Raw genomic sequence first — 24,556 nt, 5'->3', positions numbered from 1 at the left:
AAAGTAGTTAAGGACATTGAGGTCAATGGTAAATGGGACAAAATACAACATGGTTTTACAAAAGGTAGATCGTGCCAAACCAACCTGATCTCCTTCTTTGAGAAAGTAACAGATTTTTTAGACAAAGGAAACGCAGTGGATCTAATTTACCTAGATTTTACTAAGGTGTTTGATACCGTGCCACATGGGGAATTATTAGTTAAATTGGAAAAGATGGGGATCAATATGAAAATTGAAAGGTGGATAAGGAATTGGTTAAAGGGGAGACTACAGCGGGTCATACTGAAAGGCGAACTGTCAGGCTGGAGGGAGGTTACCAGTGGAGTTCGGTTTTGGGACCAATCTTATTTAATCTTTTTATATCTGACCTTGGCACGAAAAGTGGGAGTGTGCTAATAAAGTTTGCGGATGACATGAAGCTGGGAGGTATTGCCAATTCAGAGAAGGACCGGGATATCATACAGGAAGATCTGGATGACCTTGTAAACTGGAGTAATAGTAATAGGATGAAATTTAATAGTGAGAAGTGTAAGGTCATGTATTTAGAGATTAATAACAAGAATTTTAGTTATCAGCTGGGGACGCATCAATTGGAAGTAACGGAGGAGGAGAAGGACCTTGGAGTACTGGTTGACCACAGGATGACTATGAGCCACCAATGTGATATTGCTGTGAAAAAAGCTAATGCGGTCTTGGGATGCATCAGGCGAGGTATTTCCAGTAGAGATAAGGAGGTGTTAGTACCGTTATACAAGGCACTAGTGAGACCTCATCTGGAATTCTGTGTTCAGTTCTGGTCTCTCATGTTTAAGAAGGATGAATTCAGACTGGAACAGGTACAGATAAGGGCTACTAGGATGATCCGAGGAATGAAAACCTGTCTTCTGAAAGGAGACTTAAGGACCTTGGCTTGTTTAGCCTAACCAAAAGAAAGCTGAGGGGAGATATGATTGCTCTCTATAAATATATCAGAGGGATAAATACCAGGGAGGGAGAGGAATTATTTAAGCTCAGCACCAATGTGGACACAAGAACAAATGGTTATAAACTGGCTATCAGGAAGTTTAGACTTGAAATTAGGCGAAAGTTTCTAACCATCAGAGGAGTGAAGTTCTGGAGCAGTCTTCCAAGAGAAGCAGTGGGGTCAAAAGACCTATCTGGCTTCAGGGTTAAGCTTGATAAATTTATGAAGGAGATGGTATGATGGGATAACATGATTTTGGCAATTAATTGATCTTTAACTATTCATGGTAAATAGGCCCAATGGCCTGTGATGGGATGTTAGATGGGGTGGAATCTGAGTTACTACAGAGAATTCTTTCCTGGGTATCTGGCTGGTGAATCTTGACCACGTGCTCAGGGTTCAGCTGATTGCCATATTTGGGGTCGGGAAGGAATTTTCCTCCAGGGCAGATTGGAAGAGGCTCTGGGGCTTTTTCACCTTGCTCTGTAGAATGGGGCACGAGTCACTTTCTGGAGGCTTCTCTGCACCTTGAAGTCTTTAAACCATGATTTGAGAACGTCAATAGCTCAGACATAGGTGAAAGGTTTATCGCAGGAGTGGGTGGGTGAGATTCTGTGGCCTGCATTGTGCAGATGATCATAATTGTCCCTTCTGACCTTAATGTCTATGAGACTGCAGTCCAATCCTCACCCATCAGACCTCCCTGTGCATTGCACAGATGCACCTGGTCTCAGGCTCAGGGACTGCTCAGCAGACTCTTCCAAATACAGCAGACATTAGGTGGCAGGAGCAAACGTTCACAAAAAATGTGAAAAATCTCCCTCCAAGTCTTCAAGTACTGGACTTCCTCTTTGACACCCTCAAAGTTGGCTGAGACTCCACTCCCTGGTCCATGTGGGTCAGGAGCTCACAAAAGGCATGGTTCTGGTTTCTTGACACTGAGAACCACAAATGTCACAAAGCCATCCACAGCCAAATGGATGGCACCGTTCTTGATACTGGTGAGGGAAAGAAGACAGTGGACATTTCCTACACAGACTGTACCTATGCTCAAAGAAAAGGAATGATCAGTACTGAAAACAGCTAATCTGTGCAGGCCAAGAATCAGTAATACTATCAGATCTGGTCTAACCAAGGATGTCCCTGCAACTTTGGTTAGCCACTGTCTGGTACCATTGACTAGCCAAGGAATAATGAGACCACCGATGCCAATAGCACTGCCCACTGACAGAAGCCTCATTCTCCTTCAGTGAGTCCAGAATCAAGGAGAGGGTTTCACCAGCCTTATCAAGGTGGAAGATCAGCCCTGATAGCATCTCCAGGATCTCATGGGCAACTTCCCACTCTCACAGGTAGGGCTACCTGACTTGGGATTGATGGTATCCTCCTCCAGGGGGATCACCCCAGGGACCCAAATAAGGCCAGTGCAAGGGCTCATGGGATCTGTGTGAGACATCCCAAATATGCGAGGTCTCATTGGGAGTCAGGACAGGCTTCTTTACCTGGGGGAGAACCTCAATCTGCCCAGGAACACGCTGAGGAAGAGGAGCAATCCAAACAGCCAGAACCACCCAATTCTGTAGGATTATCATTGTTCTCACCAGATGAGGCCGTCACTCCTGCCTTGCCATTACCACATGATGACTTTATGACCTCTTGAGAATCGCATGCACGCTCTAGATTCCCCTGGAGGAAATACAGGGCACTCTTATAAGGTGCTTGATATCCTCCAGAGTGCTGCTTCCAGTAATGTGGCACTGCCTATTAATGAGGCCACTTTAGAACTGGCTGAGACTGTCTAGCACAGTGGTTCTCAAAGCTGGTCTGCCACTTGTGCAGGGAAAGCCCCTGGCACGTCGGACTGGTTTGTTTACCTGCTGCGTCCGCAGGTTCAGCCGATCTCAGCTTCCACTGGCTGTGGTTCACAGCTCCAGGCCAATGGGGGCTGCGGGAAGAGCGGCCAGCACGTCTGGTCTGGCGCACCAGGGGCTTTCCCTGAACAAGTGGCGGACCGGCTTTGAGAACCACTGGTCTAACATACTCCAGGTACTTGCACCCCCACTCTGAAAAGAATGGAGAATAAATATTCTGTACCATGGAAAGGGACAGAATACTTATTTTCACATCTTGCTCCATACTCTTTTTAGTGGTGCAGGCTGTCATTGAAAGGAACAAGTAACTACCAACCCAGATCTAAACCCACAGACAAGGCTAAATGTCTAGACCTTTTTGAGAGGAAGAACTTCACTTTGGCAAGTATAACAGTTCCGGATAGTGAAGTATCAACCTTTATTATCAAATTATTAGTTTATTAATTACAGTAAGTTCTCTGAATTCACTAAGAAACTGACTTGAGGATAAACTTCAGCTCTAAGCAATTGTTGATAAAGGTAAATTTGCCTGCCAGATTGGCCCCAGGCTTTGTGGGTGCAACAGATACAGCCTCCAGCTCGATGGCAATATCCATAGTTATGAGATGAGTTTCATGGTTCTAATCCTCTAGATTCTCAAAGAAGTCCAATTCACTGTGAGGATCTGCCTTTTGAGGGCGATGATCTATTTAGCGAGAGAACAAATGAATCGTTAAATACGCATCAGATTCCAAGGCCATTTAGTCTGACCTCTTATATCACACAGGTCTTGCCCATAACAGAACTTCCTCAAAATAATTTCTAGAGTATATCTTTTAGAAGAACATCCAATCTTGATTTAAAAATGATCAGTGATGGAGAATTCACCTTGGTAAATTGTTCCAAAATGGTTAATTACTCCATTAAAAATGTGTACCTTATTTCTGGTCTGAACTTGTCTAGCTTCAGCTTCCAGCCATTGGATTGTGGTATGCCTTTCTCTGCTAGATTGAAGAGCCCATTATTAAATGTTTGTTCCCCATGTAGGTACTTCTAGACTATAATGAAGTCACCCCTTAACCTTTTCTTTGTTAAGCTAAATAGGTTGAGCTACTTGAGTTTATAAGGCATGTTTTCTAACCCTTTGATTATTCTTGTGGCTCTTCTTTGAACTCTCTCCAATTTTTCAATATTCTTTTTGAATTGTGGACATCAGAACTGGACACAGTGTTCCATTGGTGGTAGCACCAGTGCCAAATGCAGAGATAAATAACTTCTCTACTCCTACTCTAGATTCCCTTGTTTATGCATTCCAGGATTGCATTGGCTCTTTTGGCCAGGTGTCACACTGGTATCTCATGTTTAGCTGATTATCCACAGTGACCTTCAAATTTTCGAGAGTCACTGCTTCCCAGTATAGAGTCCCCCAACTTATAAGTATGACCCTGCCTTCTTTGTTACTAAATGTATACATTTACTTTTAGCCATAGTAAAATGCATATTATTTGCTTGTGCCTAGTTTGCCAAGTGATCCAGATCTCTCTGTATCAGTGACCTGTCCTCTTCATTATTTACCACTCCACCAATTTGTCGTCTCATCTGCAAACTTTATCAGTGACCATTTTATATTTTCATTCAGGACATCGATAAGCGTTAATTAGTATAAGGCCAAGAACTGATGATTCCTGTTGGTCCATGCTGGAGAAGCACCCACTCAGTGACCATTCCCCATTAACAATTAAGTTTTGAGACCTATCAGTTAGACAGTTTTTAATCCATAATTATGTGTGTCTGCACCATGTTAAGTTTATATTCTAATTTAGTCAAGTGGTACCAAGTCAAACACCCTACCGAAGTCTATTACGTCAACACTATTACCTTCATCAACCAAACAAACTTGTAATCTCATAAAAAAAAATAGTAAGTTAGTTTGATAGGATCTATTTTCCGTAAACCCATGTTCATTTTCACTAATTACATTACTTTCATTTAATTCTTTATTAATAGAGTCCTGTGTCAGCTGCTCCATTTTCTTGCCCTTTTTCAAAACTGGCACAACATTTAGCTTTCGGTGCTCCAGGACTTACTGAAAATAAACATTAATGGTCCAGCAAGCTCCTCAGGCAGTTATCTGGACCTGCTGATTTAAAATTTGTCTGACTCTGGTAGCTTCTGTTTAACATCCTCTAGAGATACTAGTGGAATGAAAAGAGTGTAATCACCATATGATGAGACTATACTGTCTGTTTTCCCCCCAATGTTGTTATTGCTCCTCCACAGAGTTCTGACTTTGCTTACTTTGTGGGAAAACTGGATAACAGTGTGTGTGTGTGAAGGGTTACGTTTGTCCCGTTCCCACTCACAAAAAGTTTGATCAGCCACCTCCTTACTAAGATGGGTAGGCTGCCTGGATAAACACGTACTTGGACCCAACAAGAATCCCAATTGCACATAAATGTCTTGTAACTGTGGGCAGTGCAGAAAGTCTGCAAACAATTCCTACTGTTTATCAGACCCTGGACTTTCAAGTCATGTCAGACAACATGACAGCACTTTATTATATCACTGAATTGGGAGGAGCAAGGTCCACCCTTCTTGGTACAGAAGCTGTTAGTATCTGGAACTGGTGCCTCTACCGTCAAGTCACCAGCTTGGCAGTGCTCTTTCCGAGAGTGGCTGACGTCTCAGCAGACATTTCTCTAGAGACCATGAGTGGGAGCTACATAACTCAGTGGTACAGAGCATATTCAAATAGTGGGATTCCAATGGTGAGATCTCTTTGCATCCCCCAAAAAACAATAAATGCCCGGTCTACTGCTCCAGAGTGTTTCTGGGACGCATTATTTATAGTGGTTGAAGCTGTTGATGTACACGTTCCTATACCATCCCTCTCTTACCTCAAGTCTTGAGGAAAACAAGATAAAGTCAGTAATCCTACTTGCTCCTCAGTGGCTGAGGCAGTTGTGGTTCACCAGCATTTTCCAGATCCCCACTATTCTGGACTGCCTTCTCTCTGAAAAGGTCAGGATTGCCTATCAGCTCCTTGCAAGTGCATGTGGAGGCTATTAACGCCTTTCACCCTCCAGTGGACAGCCATTTGTTCTTTGCGCATCTTGCTACAGCATGGTTTCTCAAGGCACTTGTCAGAACCTTTTTTCTGGTACTGAAACCTACCCTGATATGGAATCTCAATCTAGTCCTGTCAGCATTAATGAAAGCTCCATTTGAACCTTTATTCTCATGTTCCTTTGTTCATCTGTCTATGAAGGTTGCCTTTCTGGTTGCAAGAACCTCAGCCAGAAAGGCAGCTAAGCTGGAGGCCCTTTATGGCACACCTGCCCTACAAGGTTTTTCATAAGGACAGGGTTTCCTTGAGAGGTTACATCCTAAATTAATCTCTTGAATGATGATGGAATTCCATGTGAAGCAGGTCATTCGTTGACCTGTCTTCTTCTTTTTTTTTTTTTTTTTTATCTGAAGTGCCATGCCACCAGAGAGGATGGGAAGCTACACACTTCTTGGATGTCCATCAAGCCGTGGCATTTACCTGCAGAGGACAAAACCCTTCTGGAAATCCCCTAAACTATTTGTCTCCTTTGTTTCCCTTCAGCAGTATCCTGTCAGAGACTTTCCTAATGGATTTTGCCCTGCATCCTGCTTTAGTAGGAGTTGATAGCAACCCCCCTCTTGCAAGGTATAAGGGCCCACTTGACTAGAATCCAGACTACTAGCTTTGCTTTGAGATGTCCCTCTCCTAGAAATCTATAAAGCAGCAATTTGGGGCTCTGTGCCCACGTTTACTAGGCATTATGCCCTGATACAAGCTTCTGTAGCAAATATATCTTTCAGTGGAACAGCCTCCAATCTGTGGCACAGCATAGTTCCTTGTACCCTCCTTCTCGATGAATATTGCTTCTGAATCACCTTGAGTGGAATACTTATGGAGTGTGAAATATGGTTGTCTTGTGGAGTAACTGGAATTCTTTGAGCTGTGTGGTTCCTATCTGTATTCCACTACCTGCCCTGCTTCCCTTTTGTTGCAGGTCCTTCCAAAGGCTGTGATAGAGCAGGCCATGAATGCTCACATAATTGGCGTCGGGGTACCGGAGGGGGTGCGGGCTCTGGTTGGGGGTGAGGGCCCTCAGGTGGGGCTAGGGATGAGGAGTTTGGGGTATGGGAGGGTGATCTTGGCTGGGACCAAGGGGTTTGGAGGGTGGGAGGGGGATCAGGGCTGGGGCATGGGTGTGGGAAGAGGTGCAGGTTCCGGCTGCGGGTGCGGGCTCGGGGCTGGGGATGAGAGGTTTGGGGTGTAGGAGTGTGCTCAGGGCTGGGATTGAGGGGTTTGGCGAGCAAGAGGGGGATCAGGACTGGAGCAGGGGTTTGGAGCATGGGGAGAGGCTCAGGGGTACAGGCTCTGAGCAGTGCTGACCTCAAGTGGCTCCTGGAAGCAGTGGTATGTCCCTTCTCCGGCTCCTACCTGGAGGCGTGACCAGGTAGCTCTGCACGCTGCCCCATTGGCAGGCACCACCCCTGTAGCTCTCACTGGAGCACTTAGGAGCCACGGGGCCGTGCTGCGGCTTCCGGGAGCCGCGTGGTGTGGCCCCCGACCCAGCGTCCCGGCTGGAGCACCAGAGCAGGGCTGAGCCGAGCCGCGTGGTGCGGCCCCCGACGCAGCGCCCCGGCTGGAGCGGGGCCGAGCCGCGTGGTGCGGCCCCCGACGCAGCGCCCCGGCTGGAGCGGGGCCGAGCCGCGTGGTGCGGCCCCCGACGCAGCGCCCCGGCCATAACTTTTGGACTGGCTTAAAATGGCTCGTAGGCCGGATCCAGCCTGCGGGCTGTAGTTTGCCCTCCCCGGCATAGTCCAAGAGACACCGGTAGCAGAAATCTTCCTGTCTAAGGTTCAAGGAGCACATGTGCACCTTGAGTGGAATACACTTAGGAACCGCGCATCTTGAAGAGCTCCAGTTACTAGACAAGGTAAATGACCATATTACAGTAATGGGGACCATATAAAGTATCTGAGCACCTCCCAGTATTTAATAGAAGTAGTGAGTGTGTTAGTATGAATGCAGGTGTTTCTGAAATACTAGGAAAATAATCCAGAGAGAGAGGCCCTCCCAAAATTGCCTTGAATGTTCAGTGGGGAAGAGATTCTTTGATAAGATAATTAAAATGTCAGCCATTTTGCATTGTGAGAAGAAGCTGCCAGCAGATATTCTTTCCTCAGGTGAATAAGGTATAAACTACTTTCTGTCCATGCATGTAAGGGACTGCATCAGGGCATGGCTAGGCATACGCTGTATAACTGTTGCATGAAGACCGCAATCCAACAGTGCCTAGTATAGCACAGAACATGTATGAATAAGTCCCTACCAAATTCATGGTTCACTTTGGTTAATTTCACGGCCACAGGGTCTTAAAATTGGTCAATTTAATGATTTCAGATGTTTACATCTTAAATTTCACGGTGTTGTAACCATGGGAGTCGTGATCCAAAAGGGTATTGTGGGGCAGGGGTAGTCCTAAAGCTGTTGTATGGGGGTTGCAGGATTGTCATGCTCACTTCTGCAGCGTTTCCTGCAGCTAGAGGAGGCTCCCGGAGGTAGAATCATAGACTATCAGGGTTGGAAGGGACCTCAGGAGGTCATCTAGTCCAACCCCCTGCTCAAAGCAGGACCAATCTCCAATTTTTGCCCCAGATCCCTAAATGGCCCCCTCAAGGATTGAACTCTCAACCCTGGGTTTAGCAGGCCAATGCTCAAACCACTGAGCTATCCCCCCCTTCCCCCCCCAGGTACGTCCAATCTCCCCAGTGTTGCTGTGTGTGCCCCAACTGGGAGGCTCCTAGCTGCTAGTCAGGGCCAGTGGTGGATTAACACATGGGCTCATGGGACCTGTGCCATGTTTGAAAAATGGGTGCCCTAGCCCTGGCAGGAGCCACAGGGTGGAAGCCCCGAGCACCAGCAGGAGCCAGAGGAGGAGGGAAGGGGGGCGGAAGCCCCAAACTTGGGCGGCCCAGAGCCCAGGCAGGAGCCCTTGGGGATCGCAGCCCTGAGCCTGTGCACACCGAGCCCCAGCTGGAGTCCTGGGGTGGGGGTGGGGAGGTGTGGGTGGCCTCCCCAAGCCCAGGCAGGAGCTGCGAGGGGGTTGGCATCCCCGAGTCCTGGCTGAAGCCTGGGTGCTCCTAGCCCTGGCAGGAGCCATGGGGGTGTGGGGAGAGAGAAGGGAGCAGCAGCCCTAGAACTTGGGTGTCCTGAGCTCGGGCAGGAGCTGTGGGGGGGCGGGGAGGCGGCAGCCCTGACCCTGGGCAGGAGCCACTGAGGGTGGAAGCCCTGAGTCCTGGCTGGAGACTGGCTGCCCCCAGCCCCGGCAGGAACCACGGGGTGTGGGAGCAGCATTCCTGGAACTTGGGTGTCCTGAGCCTGGGCAAGTGCCGCGGGGGGCAGCCCTGAGCTGGGCAGGAGCTGTGGGCGGTGGCAGCCCCCAGCCCAGGTCCCTGAACCCAAGCAGGAGCTGCAGGGGGTGGAAGCCCTGAGTCCCAGCTGGCGCCTGGGCGCGATTAGCCCAGGCAGGAGCCGTGGAGGGAGGGAGAGCAGCAGCCCGGGCAGGAGCCATGGGGGAGAGGGAGCAGAAGCCCCAGAGCTTGGAGGCCCTGAGCCCAGACAGGAGCTGTGGAGGGCCACAGTCTGGGGCCCAGTTCTGGAGCTTCTGCAGCACATAAATGAGGGTGTACCACCCTCTTCTGCGCTGTCTGTGGAGGTGGGTCTGACCTCTCCCCATAACAGCCATGCAGGGGAAGGACAAATCCTGTCCCTCCCCAGCTTGGCTTATTTTGGGGAGATCAGATTTCACGGAGCAGGGCTTATTTCATGATCCATGACATGTTTTTTTACAGTTGTGAAATTGGTAGGGCCCTATGTATGACGCATTTAATGGGACAAGTATAGGCATATTCATAGCTGTCTAGTTATGTGTTGTTTAACTCTGACAGTTTTTTTTTTTACTGTAATGCCTTCAGAGCAGACAAGTCAATTTGTTTGGTTTATGAAGTTTTCAAATCTTCTAGAACTATATACAAAATACATCGTGTAGTTTGAAAATGCTGTCATACCCTGAAGGCAGTGCAATATGAAAAGCAATATTTCCATTTTCATTCTGAATATTGACTCAATAGACATTTTTTCCTTAGATGTGTGAGAAGGTGGTTGTTGACATTAAGTTTACAAGGCTGGAAAATTACAATAAATTCGTGACCTGTAGTCTGAATTACTGTCAGAAATAATAAAGGGGCTGTGCTGCATATTAGTCAGGATAATGCTGTCCTAAAATTCATGCTGTGAAGCAATAGGTTAGTTCTTTGTTTATTATGGTGGTGTACATATTAGAAATTCTCTTTATAGTTCCCTAGAGAAATATATCAGTATAGCACTGTGTTTATAAATGAGAAGTAATGATTCAGACTTCAAGATTTAAAATAAAACTTGCAAACCTATAATAGTAGTTTAAAAATGAAACTCAGAATTTACTGTGCTGAGTTTTAATATCAGCCCTTTCTAAAGGTGATATTCTATGTAAGGCTTAACCTTGAAATGTAAATAACTGGATATTAAACATTTTGCTTTATTATAAAGGTACCCTTTTGTTTCCATAGTTAAGGCTGAGTTTAAATTTGTGTTAAAAGCAGGGAAACATTGTTTTTATGTGGAAATGATATAGCATATCTTCCACAGCTTAAAGAACTTCCTCAAAAGGTAAAGAATGAATTTTCATATAAATCTGTTAATTGAGGTATAAGCATTTTAAAATATCCCAAAAATTCTAAAAAGGGGAAAAGTCTATTATTTTTAAAACCAATGGATAAAGAAATGCTTTGTTTTTTTTTGTTTTTGTTTTTTTGTGGGTATGGGCGTGTGAAAACTGACTTGCCTCTAGACCAGTGGTTCTCCAAGCCGGTCTGCTGCTTGTTCAGGGAAAGCCCCTGGCGGGCCGGACCGGTTTGTTTACCTGCCGCGTCCGCAGGTTCGGCCGATCGCAGCTCCCACTGGCCGCGGTTCGCTGCTCCAGGCCAATGGGGGCTGCGGGAAGCGGCACAGGCCAAGGGAAGTGTTGGCCGTCCTTCCCGCAGCCCCCATTGGCCTGGAGCGGCGAACCGCGGCCAGTGGGACCTGTGATCGGCCGAACCTGCGGATGCGGCAGGTAAACAAACCGGTCCGGCCCGCCAGGGGCTTTCCCTGAACAAGCGGCAGACCGGCTTGGAGAACCACTGCTCTAGACTGTATCAAAAGCTCAGGCATACGATGATGAAAAATTATTAATTTGTTAATTTTTGAATACTAGTTATAAATGGTTTGGTCTGTGCTGCAATAATTAATGTTCAAAATCTATCATTATGATCCAAAGTCATCTTAAAAAAAAATTCTCACTATGTTGGTGGTTGAGGAAACCTTGAAAACTTGAATAGAGTTTAAACTGGTGCAGTTAGTTGTGTTGTCTGCTTGAATCTGAAACAATACCACAGAGGCTTGGATTGCCCCTTTTTATATGAAGGTTAACTCTGAAACCTACAGGTAACTTAAATGTCATCCTTAAGGCTCACTGCTGATCTGTTTGCCAGAACCAGTCAGTTAATGTGACAGACTGAGATGACTAAGAATTTAAAACTTTAGAGGACAAAATGTCTTTGATAAATCTATGGAGCCATTATGGTGCCTCCATGACAAAGCTGTGCTGACATCTGCATCTTGCCCAAATTTTGTAGTACTTACTCTTTGCATGCAGAATGACATTTCTGAAAAATTACAAGTAATCAGCTAGTTAACTTGAGTTAGAGGCATTTAAAAATTACTCTTGAATTCTTTTGTTGAGTATAATTTCTTTGAACTTTCCAGCAAAGAAATCATCTGGCGTGTGACAGTTAAAACTGATTTATATAGATTTTGGAATTTTGAATGTTTCTTGATGTTAATTTTTTATGAACTTTTCCATAACCATAACTAATCTTGCATCAATTGCTTTGTTGGAGAATTGATACTGGAACATTCTCTGCCCAGTAAGTCATCTACGAGAAGACAACAGAAAACCCTTAATTAAAAAAAACTGTTACAGAAGAGCAAATTATATGATTCAGTGCTTCACTGGTTGACCTATGAGCAAAGAGTTTCTCTGAGCTGGTCTCCTGGACCTTGAGAATTTGTGGGAGAGTTGTTACCCTGTGGATCCCTAAGACTGCAGAACAACTCCCCTCAAGTGCTCACAGATCTTGGCAAGTCCTTTTGCCATGCAGCCTAATCACCCCTTACTAATATAAGAACTGCCATAATGGATCAAGCTGTTGGTTCACCAATCCTAGTAACTTGGGTTCTGACAAATAAATTAGAAGTGGCTCTTCATGATCTTGAATCTCAAGCTGAAAAAATGAACAAACTTTAAAAAGCTTTATAGGTTATATTTAACCTATTGTCATGATGAAAACTGACCACTTATTCCAGTGCCCATTTTCTGTTTTGTAGCCAGATTGTCATCCATTGTAGTAATTAGTTTCTTAATTCATAACTGTGTATTTTCCATTAAAACAAAATCTGTTGACTCTTTGCCAAGGAATTTATGAAAGTCCCAATTTTTTCCCACCTTTTTTTATCCACTATTCTGCTGTGTTCAAAGAATCCTAATACATTAGAGAGGCATCTAGTGGTTTGTCCTTATATTATCATCTGTGCTATAATTCTGTTTTTAATTATTTCAGTCAGTTTACTTGGTGTGGTACAAAATTTAGTAACATGTAGCTTGCACAGTGCTGGGAGCCAGAGACCAGGGCTGCATGGCTGGAGCCAGGAATAAGCGCCCGCCACTGTGTGACTGGAGCCAGCACTTGTTGCTGTGCAGCCAAGGCCAGGGGTTGGCACCCAGGGCCAGCTCCCACAACCGCGTGGCTGGAGCCTGGGAACAGAGCTGTGGGTCGGCGCTTGCTGCCATGCAGCTGGGGCAGAGGATCAGTGCCAGGGGCTGGGGCCACATGGCCGGAGCCTGAGACTGGAGCAGGGGGCCAGCACCTGCTACCACACAGCTGGAACCAGGGGCCAGAGGCTGAAGCCCTGCAGCTGGAGGCCAAGGCCTCGTGGCCATACTGGGGGGAGGAGGTCAGTACCCACTGCCCCGCAGTTGGCCAGGAGCAACAAGGAGGGAGTGAGGGGGGGCTTATTTCCCCCCATCACTTCCCAGGAGGCTGTAGTGGCTGCACAAAAACCTCCTGGTCGCCACATACTCAGATGTGGCCACTGTGGCTGCAATATTGGCCTAGACAGGCCAGCATCTGTGCTTTGCTTTCTCCTCAGATGCTATAAACAGCATAATTACCCACAGTTATAAGTTACCACACAGCTCATTTCTAAATAAGCACATTTGGTGAAAGCATTACAGAGGACATGTATTAAAAACAGTAAGAACTTACACACATGCTAAAATGATCAGTTGGTCACCCTACCTCCGACCTTGGGGTCTGGTGCTGGTGTTAGTCCTTCCAGGTCTTTACTAAGGATTGAGGCCCCCTTTTGACAGAAGGGCCTGTCTGTTTTCTGGATCAGAAAGAAGTTCCTGAGTCAGCTCATGCAATTTCTTTGCTTGTCTTTTGGTCTCTGGAGAATCCAGTTTGAACCAATATGCCACTCTTCAGGTGGTTGTACCTCTCTGGAGGTGTTACAACTTGAGTGCATTTGCCGAATCACCCCTTACTGCTCTTAGTTCTTGGATGACTCTGGTCCCCTCACTTATGGAATTACATACAATCTCTAAAAAAAGAAAAGGAGTACTTGTGGCACCTTAGAGAGTAACAAATTTATTTGAGCATAAGCTTTCATGAGCTACAGCCGATGAAGTGAGCTGTAGCTCATGAAAGCTTATGCTCAAATAAATTTGTTAGTCTCTAAGGTGCCACAAGTACTCCTTTTCTTTTGCGGATACAGGCTAACATGGCTGCTATTCTGAAACCAATACAATCTCTAGTCTATAATGATATGTAAACTTAATATGTTAAGTATGACTGGGTTCAAAAAAGAATTGGATAAGTTTATGGAGGATAGGTCCGACAATGGCTGTTAGCCAGGATTGTCAGGGACGCAGATCCATGCTTGGCACGTTTGTAAACATCTGACTGCTAGAAGCTGGAACTGGATGACAGGGTGGATCTCTCCATAAAAGTGTCCTGTTCACTCCTTCTGAAGCATCTGGTACTGGTCACTGTCAGAAGATAGCATATTGGACTAAATGGACCATTGGTCTGACCCAGTGTGGCCATTACTTATTGTGTGTAAGATCTCCCAAAGATATTGCAGGAAATTGCCATATCTGTCACAACTGGACTTAATAGAGGTACATTGGAGACCTAAATTAGAGATACTTGCCCTTCAGCCTCCCAATATTTGTAGCAGATACTATATATGTACAATAACTTCAATTTTAGATGCTTTTAAATCTTTTACAACTTTGAAGTTCTAACTCATCTTGCATAAAGATCACAAAGTGACATAATATCCATTATATTATTCAGTTATATTTATGGTTTCATCTTGTGCCCATTTTTTCTTTTACTAAAGATCACAGAATGCTAAAGTTACAAGATTTAATAACAAACACTTAATTTTTTTTCTCTTTTTGCAGTTCCAATATTAGCTTGTGGTGGCGATGACTGCAGAATTAATTTGTATATTCAACAGAATGGGGAGGTAATTATTGCTTCATATCCTGTCTTGAAGTAAAATACTCATTCTTTTCTGCTTCATTTCTTTTGATGTGCACTGCTATTCTTTTTGGCTTCTTCTATAACTGCTATCTCTCCCTAGATAGTCATCACATAATAACAGCTTTATTTAAATTCTGTTTCAGATATTTAGTTTTCCTGCATAGCTAATAACGGCTGACACCAAGAAGGCTGAGGTGTTTAATGCCTATTTTGGTTCTGTCTTAACTAAAACAGTTAGTTGTGATCAGATGCTTAGCACATTTAATACTAACAGCAAGTGGCAAGTAACACAGTCCAGAATAGGGGGGAAAAGTGTAAGGCTTGATGAAATTCACCCTAGGGTACTTAATGAACTAGTTGGAACAATTCTCAGAACTGTTAACAATTATCTTCAACAGTGGGTGAGGTCCCAGAGGACGGGAGAAGGACAAACATAGCACCTATCTTTAAAAAGGGGAACAGAGATAACCTGGAAATGTATAGATGTGAGCCTAATTTAGATGCTTGGAAAGACAGTGGAACAAATTATTAGACAGTTTGTAAGCACCTAGAGGATAACAGGGTGATAAGGAATAGACAACATGGATTTTTTGGGAACAAATCATGCCATACCAACCTAATTTCCTTCTTTGACAGGTTACTGCCCTAGTGGATAGGAGGGAAATGGTAGATGTGGTATTTTGATTTTAGTGAAGGTTTTAACACAGTCCAATATGACATTCTCATAAACAAACTAGAGAAATGTGGTCTAGGGGAACTTACTGTAAGGTGGGAGCACAACTGGTTGGAAAACCATGCTAAATAAAAAGTTTTATTAATGGTTCTCTGTGAAAGTGGGAGGACTTAGTGGGGTCCTGCAAGGGTCTGTCCTTGGTCTGATGCTAGTCAATATTTTCATTAATGACTTGAAAAATGGAGTGGAGGGTATACTTACAAAATTTGCAGATGGCACCTGGGAGAGGTTGCATGCATTTTTGGAGAACAGGATTAGAATTCAGAAGGACTTTGGTAAATTTCAGAATGGTCTGAAATCAACAAGATGAAATTCAATAAAGACAATTGCAAATTACTACACTTAAAAATCCAGCATACAACTAAAAATGTAGAATAACTGGCTAGTTGGGTAGTACTGCTGAAAAGCATCTGAGGATTATAGTGGATGAGAAACTGAACATGAGCCAAAAGTGTGGTGCAGTTGCAAAAAAAGCTGCTGTCATTCTGGGCTTTATTAGTCAAGAATCCTCAAACCTTCTTGTCAACTGTCTAAATGGGCCATCTTGATTATCACTACAAAAGTTTTTTTTCTCCTGCTGATAATAGCTCATCTTAATCAATTAGCCTCTTACAGTTTGTATGGCAACTTCCACCTTCTCCGTATGTGTGTGTGTATATATATATATATATGTATATATATATATATATATATATATCTCATCTTACTATATGTAAATTTGTTAGTCTGTAAAGTGCCACAAGTACTTCTGTTAACAGGAGTGTCATATGTAAGACACAGAAGGTAATTGTTTCACTTTACTTAGCAGTGGTGAGGTCTCAGTTGGAGTATTGTGGCCAGTTCTGGGTGCCATACTTTAAGGAAAGATGTGGACAAAGTCGAGAGAGTCCAGAGGTGACCATCAAAAATGATAAAAGACTTAGAAAGCCTGACTTACGAGTAAAGGTTAACAAAAAATGGGCATGTTCAATCTTGAGAAGAGACTGAGGGAGGAACTGATAACACTCTTCAAATATGTTGAGGGCTGTTATAAAGAGCATGGAGATCAGTTGTCCTACCTTAAGTGGACTTGGAGAAGAAGTGTAATGGGCTTAATATAGAGAGCAAAGGAGTTTTAGATTAGATATTAGGAAAAAGTTTCTTACTATAAGGATAATTAAGCACTGGAATGGGTTACCAATGAAGGTTGTGGAAACCTTATAATTGGAGGTTTTTAAGGACAGGCTGGACAAACACCTCTCAAAGATGGACTAAGGTCCTGCCTTTGCACAGGGAGGGATGGACTAAGGTGATCTCTTGAGGTCCCTTCCAGCCCTACATTTCTATGATTTCTTGGGTAATCATGAAATACAGATATGTCAGTTTCACACATGGAAATCTCAGGGTTTTTTTAAACATTTCTCTTTATGAAAAGAAAACCTACCTCAGACCAACCATTGAAATAAAGTAATTATGCATCTCTTTCCTTAAGGAGTATCCGTGCATTTAGTATATCATTTGAAAAATAACTTCCTCAATTGAAAATGTAAATATCGTAGTCTAATTAGAATTGCATTATTACTCTTTTTGGAATTTGGCATTTCCCGCTAAATTGCCTTCTTTGCTGAGTGCTTCTGAAAGTTCAAAAGAACCTTTGAAGCACTTGATATCCAGCAAGTTGTGACCCGTGTTCAGTATATGTGAAAAGTACTGTGTGCCATTTGGAACATGGAAACTTTTAATTTTTCATATAGTTAACTATCAAAAGTATTAAAATGAGGCTATGGGATGGAGCTCTAATTATGTATCTGAATTTTTAGCTCCTATCAAAACTTAAAAATGTTTGTGTCCCTCTGGCTTTTGGGAACTTTTTTTTAATTTCTTCCATTGACAAGTCATTCTGGCAAGGTCCCCCAAACATGTGGTGATAATTTTTTTTATATATCTGTTGTGATAGGCATTAGAGACTAAATAAAAAAAAGTTTCTCTGATATGCACAACTTACAGTCCAAGGCCTTGTTTACAATAAATTCAGACCTATAATTCACCCTTTGGGCAGCTCTACTGGGGTGAATTCTGGGTCTGAATTTGCTAGTGTGTATATACACACAGAATGAAAGATTTGTGAAAGCTGTGGCTAAAATGCTAATTTTTTGTTGGTGATGCTGCTGCATTGTGGCCAAGAATTTCAAAAGTGATTTTATTTTGTGCCTCAATTTTTGGTTGCCTAACTTAAGATATCTTAAAGGTACTTGATTTTCAGAAAGTGCTGATCAACTATTCTTTGAAAATCAAGCCTCTTCTAAGTCATTTACATCTTCAGAGTCTGGATTTGAAGATACTTTAAACTCAGTTCTTCTGGAGCTTGGGGGAGGATCCCTGGTTTCAGATCTCAAGTGATAAAATCCTGAAGCAATATCCACTTGAAAATTTTGGGGTGTGTTGTATGCTGGTTGGGTTAGCTGCTCAGCATTAGGGCTAAAGAGGTCCATTGCAACTAAAGTTCAAAAACTTGGCTCATACCATATCCAATTTGACACCATTGGTAATAAGCCATTCTACACTCCTTACAGTCATGAAATGACATGGCTGAGGCAGTAAAGAAAAGGTTCAGAATATACTTGTGAATGTAGGATTACATTCTGGGCGATATCCACTGTTTCTGTTTTTGGGCCCTCATAGAGTGGCCATTATTACTAAAACACAGTTTCAAAGTTACTTGAAACATAACCAATTTTCTTACATTTGTTAAAGTGCAAAGTTGCAGGGTTTAGAATAAGTGTCGCGCCCCCCCCCCCCCACATGCCCCTCCTCCATCCAAAAAGCACGAGAATCTATGAACACCCAGTTGAACCTGTATGTTCCTTCTTAAAAGTATTTGTAACTTTAGGTAATTAATGAGATGCAATCAAATACAATTTTTTTCAGAGTAACATTTTGTCATTTTTTTCTAAAACTCAATGTAAATTTAATATTTTTAAAGGTTTTCTACCAATAGCTTGTCCTTTTTCTCACTCCTTCATTCCATTAAGACCCACTGTTACCTTCAGCTTCCTTTTTCATCCAGGTGTAGTCCAGTCATCAATTCCTGCCCACCAGCCCCAGTGTTAGCACTGTACATTAGAAGAAACCTAATTCAGTATATTAGGCGACATTTAAACTTGTATTTACTGGTCAGTTCCTCCTCTTTCCTTTCTTTGTTTTGTGTTTCAAGAGCTTAACATTTTATACAAAGTGAGGGTGGTCCCCATTTTGATAGTGAACACAAATTAATTTTAAGAATGGTGATCTGGACCTAAATTCACATACTTTATTTAAAAAAACAAACATCTTTTTGATCTGTATTTTAAAAGCATCTCTCACTCTCTCCTCTCTATTTCTGTTCCTTGACCTACTACCAGCTCTGCAGATAGTTCCCCCTTCACTCCTATGTTTTCTCTTTCATTTCATTTCGTATTTATCTGAATAAAATGTTACACCTCATCCTGTCTCCTTTCAAGTTAATTTGGTGTGGAAGATTGAGTTTACAGACACTGCCTCCTCCCCTAGCCAGTAAAGATCCTTCACCCTTCCCAGTCAATAGTGACTCTTTGGTGTTGAACCATCCCCCACAGATTATCATCATCAGAAAAAAAAAGTTTTGTGTGTGGGAGGGTGGAGGACAGATTGATAAAGGAAAGTTCAGATAAACCCTAAAAGGGGATTGTTGTCATACTCTTGAGCAAGGTGAAATCTCTTCAGCTTCAAGTAATAAAATTCATGCTGAAAGCAGTCTGAATATACTTATTCCTAAAGTCAATTAGGTTTTTGAGTGTGAAGGGTCAGATGTGAAATCCTTGAAGACTCTTGGACCAAGAAATCTCTTGTAGGATGAAAGAGTATAGGGGAAACTACTGTTTCTTTTTTTGAGAGCCTTTGAAAGATAGTATTGATTCAGAATTGTTGCTCCCAGGGAAGAAAAGTTATATATCTCTTCCTGCATCAGCATTCTTACAAGGCCTGTCAAGAGAAACTTAAGGAAAACAAAAACAATGAGGAGTTCTTGTGGCACCTTAGAGACTAACAAATTTATTTGTGCAACAGTATCTAAAAAATTTCAAAATTTGCATAAAGTTCTTTTTAGTCAAAATGGAACCAGATTGTTGGCATGTAAAATAAATGAGTTTGGAGAAATGGCTCAACTAAAAGCTGGGCGGAAAGCCGGCAGGAGCTGAAATGCGCACAAGTTGGAAAGAGACATTTGTTAAAGATGTGGGTAGTACAATGGTATCTGTGTATTCAATAAAGCGTAGAGTGAAAATACCACTACACTAGAGCAGAGACAGGATAAGAACACAGAGGTACATTCCACAAAATTAGCTTGGTGTTGGATCAAGGAGTTAAATAGAAACAGACATGTAGGCAAGAATAAAAGCGAGAAGTGGCTGTGTACCAAGGCAAGAATTTTAAAAGCAAAATTAGGTATCACAGAAATGTGGCAGAGTGATCAAAAACAGCCATCTATTGTAACTATACAGAAAATAGAGAATAGGCTAGAGATGTTGAGGAGTAGTGCTATCTATATATTTGTGATTCCATAGAATTTAATGAGCTTAAAAATCCTGAATGGAGACTACTACACAAGTGAATCTATATTGATACAAATCCCAAACTGTAAAAATATAAATATATTAGTAGGTGTTACTTCCAGCTTCCATATCAAGCAAAGGAAACTGAGCACTCAGTACTGAGAGAGATCAGTCAGGCAGTAAAATCCAACAAAACAATAAAGTGGGACTTTAACTGCCCATATAGAAACTGGTCAAATGGCATAACAGGACAGTTTAGAGAAACCATTTCTTGACACTTCAAATGATTGCTTCTTTCAACAACTAGTTCTAGGGCATAAGCTATTAATTTGCACACAAGAACTAATTCAAGAAGTGATGGTAGCTAAACTATGCTGAAATAGTGACAATAGTATGATTAGGTTTAACATTCAAACAGCAGGTAGAGTACTAAAAAGTGACACTAATCTTTAGAAAAAATATTTAAATAAAATGAGGTTAGTCAAAAGGCTATTTGTGCAAATTGAAATCCTTCAAAATTTGGAATTCTTCCCCTAGCTTAGCCAATGAACAGGAGTATAAATTACAGCAGTTATTAAAGAAGAGGAAAGTTAGAAGGGCCAAAATGAAATTCAAAAAGTAAATTGCTAAAGGTGTAAAAACAAACATGAGATTCTTTAAGTATATTGGAAGCAGGAAGCCTGCAAATGAATTGGTGGGTCCACTAGATCCTCAAGGGTTAAACTGAGCAATTCAAGAAGATAAAACCATTGCTGAGCAGCTAAATGATTTCTTTCCATCAGTCTTCATTAGTGAGAAAATTGGTGAAATTCCTACCCCAGACCTAATTTTCCTGGTAACAAAAATGAGGTACTCTCTGAGGTGACAGAAGAAGAGGAGTTGGAGCATGCTGATAATGTAAAATGCAGTAAATCATCAGGCCCAGGTGGTGTACATCCAAGAGATTTGAAGGAGCTTAAGTATGAAGCAACTGAGTTGGTAACACAAATTGGTAATTTTTCATTAAACAGTTACTCTTCCAGAGTATTGGAAAGTAGCAAATGTTTTATTCATGTTTAAAAAAGTCTTGATAGATGATCAGGAAAATGAGAAATCTGTAAGCCTTGCTGTCTGTCTGTACCAGGCAAATCAGTTGAATTGATAGTTTAAAAACAATAACAAAACATCTGGAAGATCATGATCTTCCAGATATTTAATGAGCTTGGATTCAACAAAGAAAAATTGTTTCACTAGTCTCTTAGAATTATCTGAGTGTGTCAGTAAAGTAGTGAATAAAAGAGAACCAGTTGGCTTAATTTATTTAGTCCTCCAAAAGGCCTTTGATAAGGTCCATAGGAAGAGGCTACTAAAAAAGTTAAGAGTAGTTATGGGTGAGAGGCAAAGTATGTTTTTGTTTTTTATAAAAAACTGGACAGGAGACAAAGCAAAGAATAGGAGTAAGTCAACTTTAATCATGGCAAAAAATTTAACATCAGGGTGCCTCAAGGTTCCATATTATGTCCTGTGTTTAATATATTAAAACAGTTATTGGAAAGGTTCATTAATAGGTAGCAAAATTTGCATATGAGACACAGTTATTTGTGTTATTCAGGACCAGAGAAGACCATGAGGCTCTTCAGAGAGACTTAAACAATTTGGGTGAATGGGCAACATGATGACAAATAATATTCAGTGTTGTGAAATGCAAAGTAATGCACATTGGAGGGAAAATTATAACTACTCATGCACATAACAGGATTCCAAATTAACTCTATCAACCCAAGAAAGGGGCCAGGATCATCACTGTAGACAGTTCAATGAAAATCTCCGCTCAATGTGCAACTGCAGTCAAAAAAGCTAACAAGACATTAGGAATGGGATGAAGAATAATAATGAAAACACTAATTCCTTTATATAATTCAGTGACGTAACCTCACTTATAATACTGTGTGAAGTACTGGACACTCCATTTCAAAAAGAGTATTAAGGAACTGAAGGGGATTCAGTGAAGAATGATAAGAATGATCAAAAGCTCGTTAAATTCCAGTGTGAAGAGAAACAATCCCAATCTGGAGACATATAAGAGGGAACACAATAAAAATATATAAAATTACAGAGAACATAGATCGGGAGCTTCTGTTCTCCCTGTCTTATAAAGCTGTAACAAGGCAAAATTCAGTGAAATCAGAAATTGGCAAATTAAAAACAAAGAGTGAAAAATTTTCCTCCACAGTATATAATTAAACTAGAACTCATTGCCACAGGAAGTCATTGAGACCAAGAACATAATGAGATTCAAAAAGTGAATGGATATTTATACAGATATTAAGAATATCCAGATTTGTCATAATCAGTGACAGTACAAATTTTGGAAATGCCATTAAACCTTGAGCTTCTGAGCTTAAGCCAATCTCTAACTATTAGAGATCAGAGTGAGACCTATATGAGGGACAGATTATTCCACATCTGCCTACTGCAGGGTTCTTAAGCAATCCTCTGAAGCATCTGGTTCTGGCCACTCTATGAGACAGGGTGCTAGTCTGGATGGACCATGGTTCTGCTCCAGTATGGCAATTCCTATGTTCCTACATTTTTATTTTATTTTTTGTATAACATGTTTTCTTGTAATATCACTGGATTCACTTCATAGTCTTTTATCTGATCCACAGTGGCCAGAAAGCACATCTTGTAGTCCTGGGATAAGGATGACATCTCGATCATACCTCATTTGGTGGTCAGAAGTTAGATACAGCTTTCTAAAAAGCTTTGGATCTTAGCAAGTTCTCTGTATTTCAAGAGCATTTTTCCTACTGGTAAGATCTTCAAAGCTTTTGGAAACATCAGAAGTAATAATCATGAAAGTCTAACTACATGTGATGGCAGACAACATCCTGGATGCCTCACAATCAAGGTTCAGACCAGGGCACAGCACAGAGACAGCTCTAATGATGCTAAAAGGCTACTTTCTTATAGCCATGAACACAGGCAAAATCTCCATACTTGTGCTGTTGGACCTCTTTGCAGCTTTTTACATAGTAGACCACAAGATACTGTTAACCTGCCTACGTGACGTAACAGGAGTAGATTGCTGTGATAATACCTTTCCAGCAGAGCTAAGAGAATGATGAGTTGTCCTCTCTAAAAACCCTCACTTCTTCTATATCTACATGAGACCACTGAAGAGATAGTGAGACATCATCAGGTTTTGCTGCCAACAACACAATAACTCACTTGTATATCTCATCCTGAACTGATGCAATTACCACCACTACAAAACTGTGATAATGCCTACTAGCAATCAGCGCTTGGATGAAAAGCAACTGGCTCAAGCTAAATCCAGGCAAGATGGTGATGGTTGGAAAGGGGAAGTGCCGTAAAAAACTGATGTAGATGTTGCCTCTGCTTTCCATTGAAGGCATTCATTTGTCAACGTGATGTGAAGCCTCAAAGTCCAACACGAAGTATCAGTGTTTAAAAATGCTTTCTTTCACCTCCAACTTGCCAGGAAAATTTTCCTTTCCTTCTAGACAAGGATCTGGCCACAGTGGTTCATGCATTTGACATCTCTGGTCTGGATAACTGTAACTCGCTGAACTTGATGCTGAATGTGAAAACCATGCTCAGGCTCAAGCTATTATGGTTTAACATTAAATGTATTAAGTCACTGAAAACTTTTGAAAATCTGACTAGGAAAATTTTTTCGTGTAAATTTGATTTCTCACAGGGACTCAGCAGGCATTCCTTCTGCCAGTTTGGAGTAATGGCTTTCTTGGGCCAAGTAATGGCTTTCTGAAAATCTAAATACACTATATCCACTGGATCTCCTTTGTCTGCATGCTTGTTGACCCCCTCAAAGAATTCTAGTAGATTGGTGAGGCATGATTTCCCTTTACAAAAACCATGTTGACTATTTCCCAACAAATTATGTTCATCTATGTGCCTGTTCCCGTGTAGCCTCCCCAGGTCTCTATTAACCCCATCTCTACCAGTGTGGGGCAGATGTCCAATCACAAGCACCATACTAGCCAATGGAGATGTCAAGAAAGAAGAGACATCAAAGATAGGAAGGGTATCCGCAACGTTCACTAAACTCAATAACATTTGAAAATCAGAGAGAGACCGTACCAGACAAAACCTAAAAAATTTCAGCTCACATGTAATCTAAGTGCTAACATATGGCTGTGTCAGCTGAAGAGCTTCCAATACAACATATAGAAAATTAGATGTCTTTTTAAAATAAGTGCTATAAAAGTTTCTGGGCATTAGATGGGGAGACTTTATTACCAACACAGGTATCGGAGAAAGTGCCAATCTGCAGCTTGTCTCCACTAGCATTAGGAGTAAGTGTTGGACATATTTGGGGCATGTACTCTGGTTGCCAATACGTAGACTCCCACATGAAGCTGTCAAGTGGTAACCAATTGGGTGGTCTCATTTCCTCACTCCAAGGGAAACCTTAAGAAGAACCGTTAGCTGGGAGGACAGAACAGTCAAACTCAACACCATAGAGCAGATGGAAACAGCAGCTAATGATAAAGAGGGATGGAAGAAACTAGTTTCCGCTCTGTGTGCCAACATTGTCATGAGAAGGATATAATATATAATATCTGGGGTGCCTGAGGAAGCTAGGTCTGCCCAGGTTACCATCACAGGCTGGTAGGGGCTTTAGGGAAGACAGAACAGCATGTTAGCTGTTTTAAAAATCCTTTTTCTTGAAATGCTTTATTCCCACTGGTCAGTAAGCAATACA

At 42.2% G+C, this 24,556-nt stretch overlaps 1 protein-coding gene across 4 annotated transcripts in view; it reads left to right on the top strand.

Annotated features, from left to right (window-relative positions):
* ELP2 (elongator acetyltransferase complex subunit 2) overlaps positions 1 to 24,556 on the top strand; it is a 121,473-nt gene that overhangs the window by 25,345 nt on the left and 71,572 nt on the right. For all 4 annotated transcript variants that reach the window (XM_073332468.1, XM_073332469.1, XM_073332467.1 and 1 more), the window contains one exon: positions 14,466 to 14,530. In XM_073332468.1, the coding sequence (XP_073188569.1) occupies positions 14,466 to 14,530 (65 nt within the window). The remainder of the gene's footprint in view (positions 1 to 14,465; positions 14,531 to 24,556) is intronic.

This window comes from Lepidochelys kempii, chromosome 2 (genome assembly GCF_965140285.1).
Source record: "Lepidochelys kempii isolate rLepKem1 chromosome 2, rLepKem1.hap1, whole genome shotgun sequence".
Classification (NCBI taxonomy): domain Eukaryota; kingdom Metazoa; phylum Chordata; order Testudines; family Cheloniidae; genus Lepidochelys; species Lepidochelys kempii.
The sequence above is the reverse complement of the archived record's forward strand: the minus strand, read 5'-3'. Positions and strand labels throughout refer to the sequence as shown.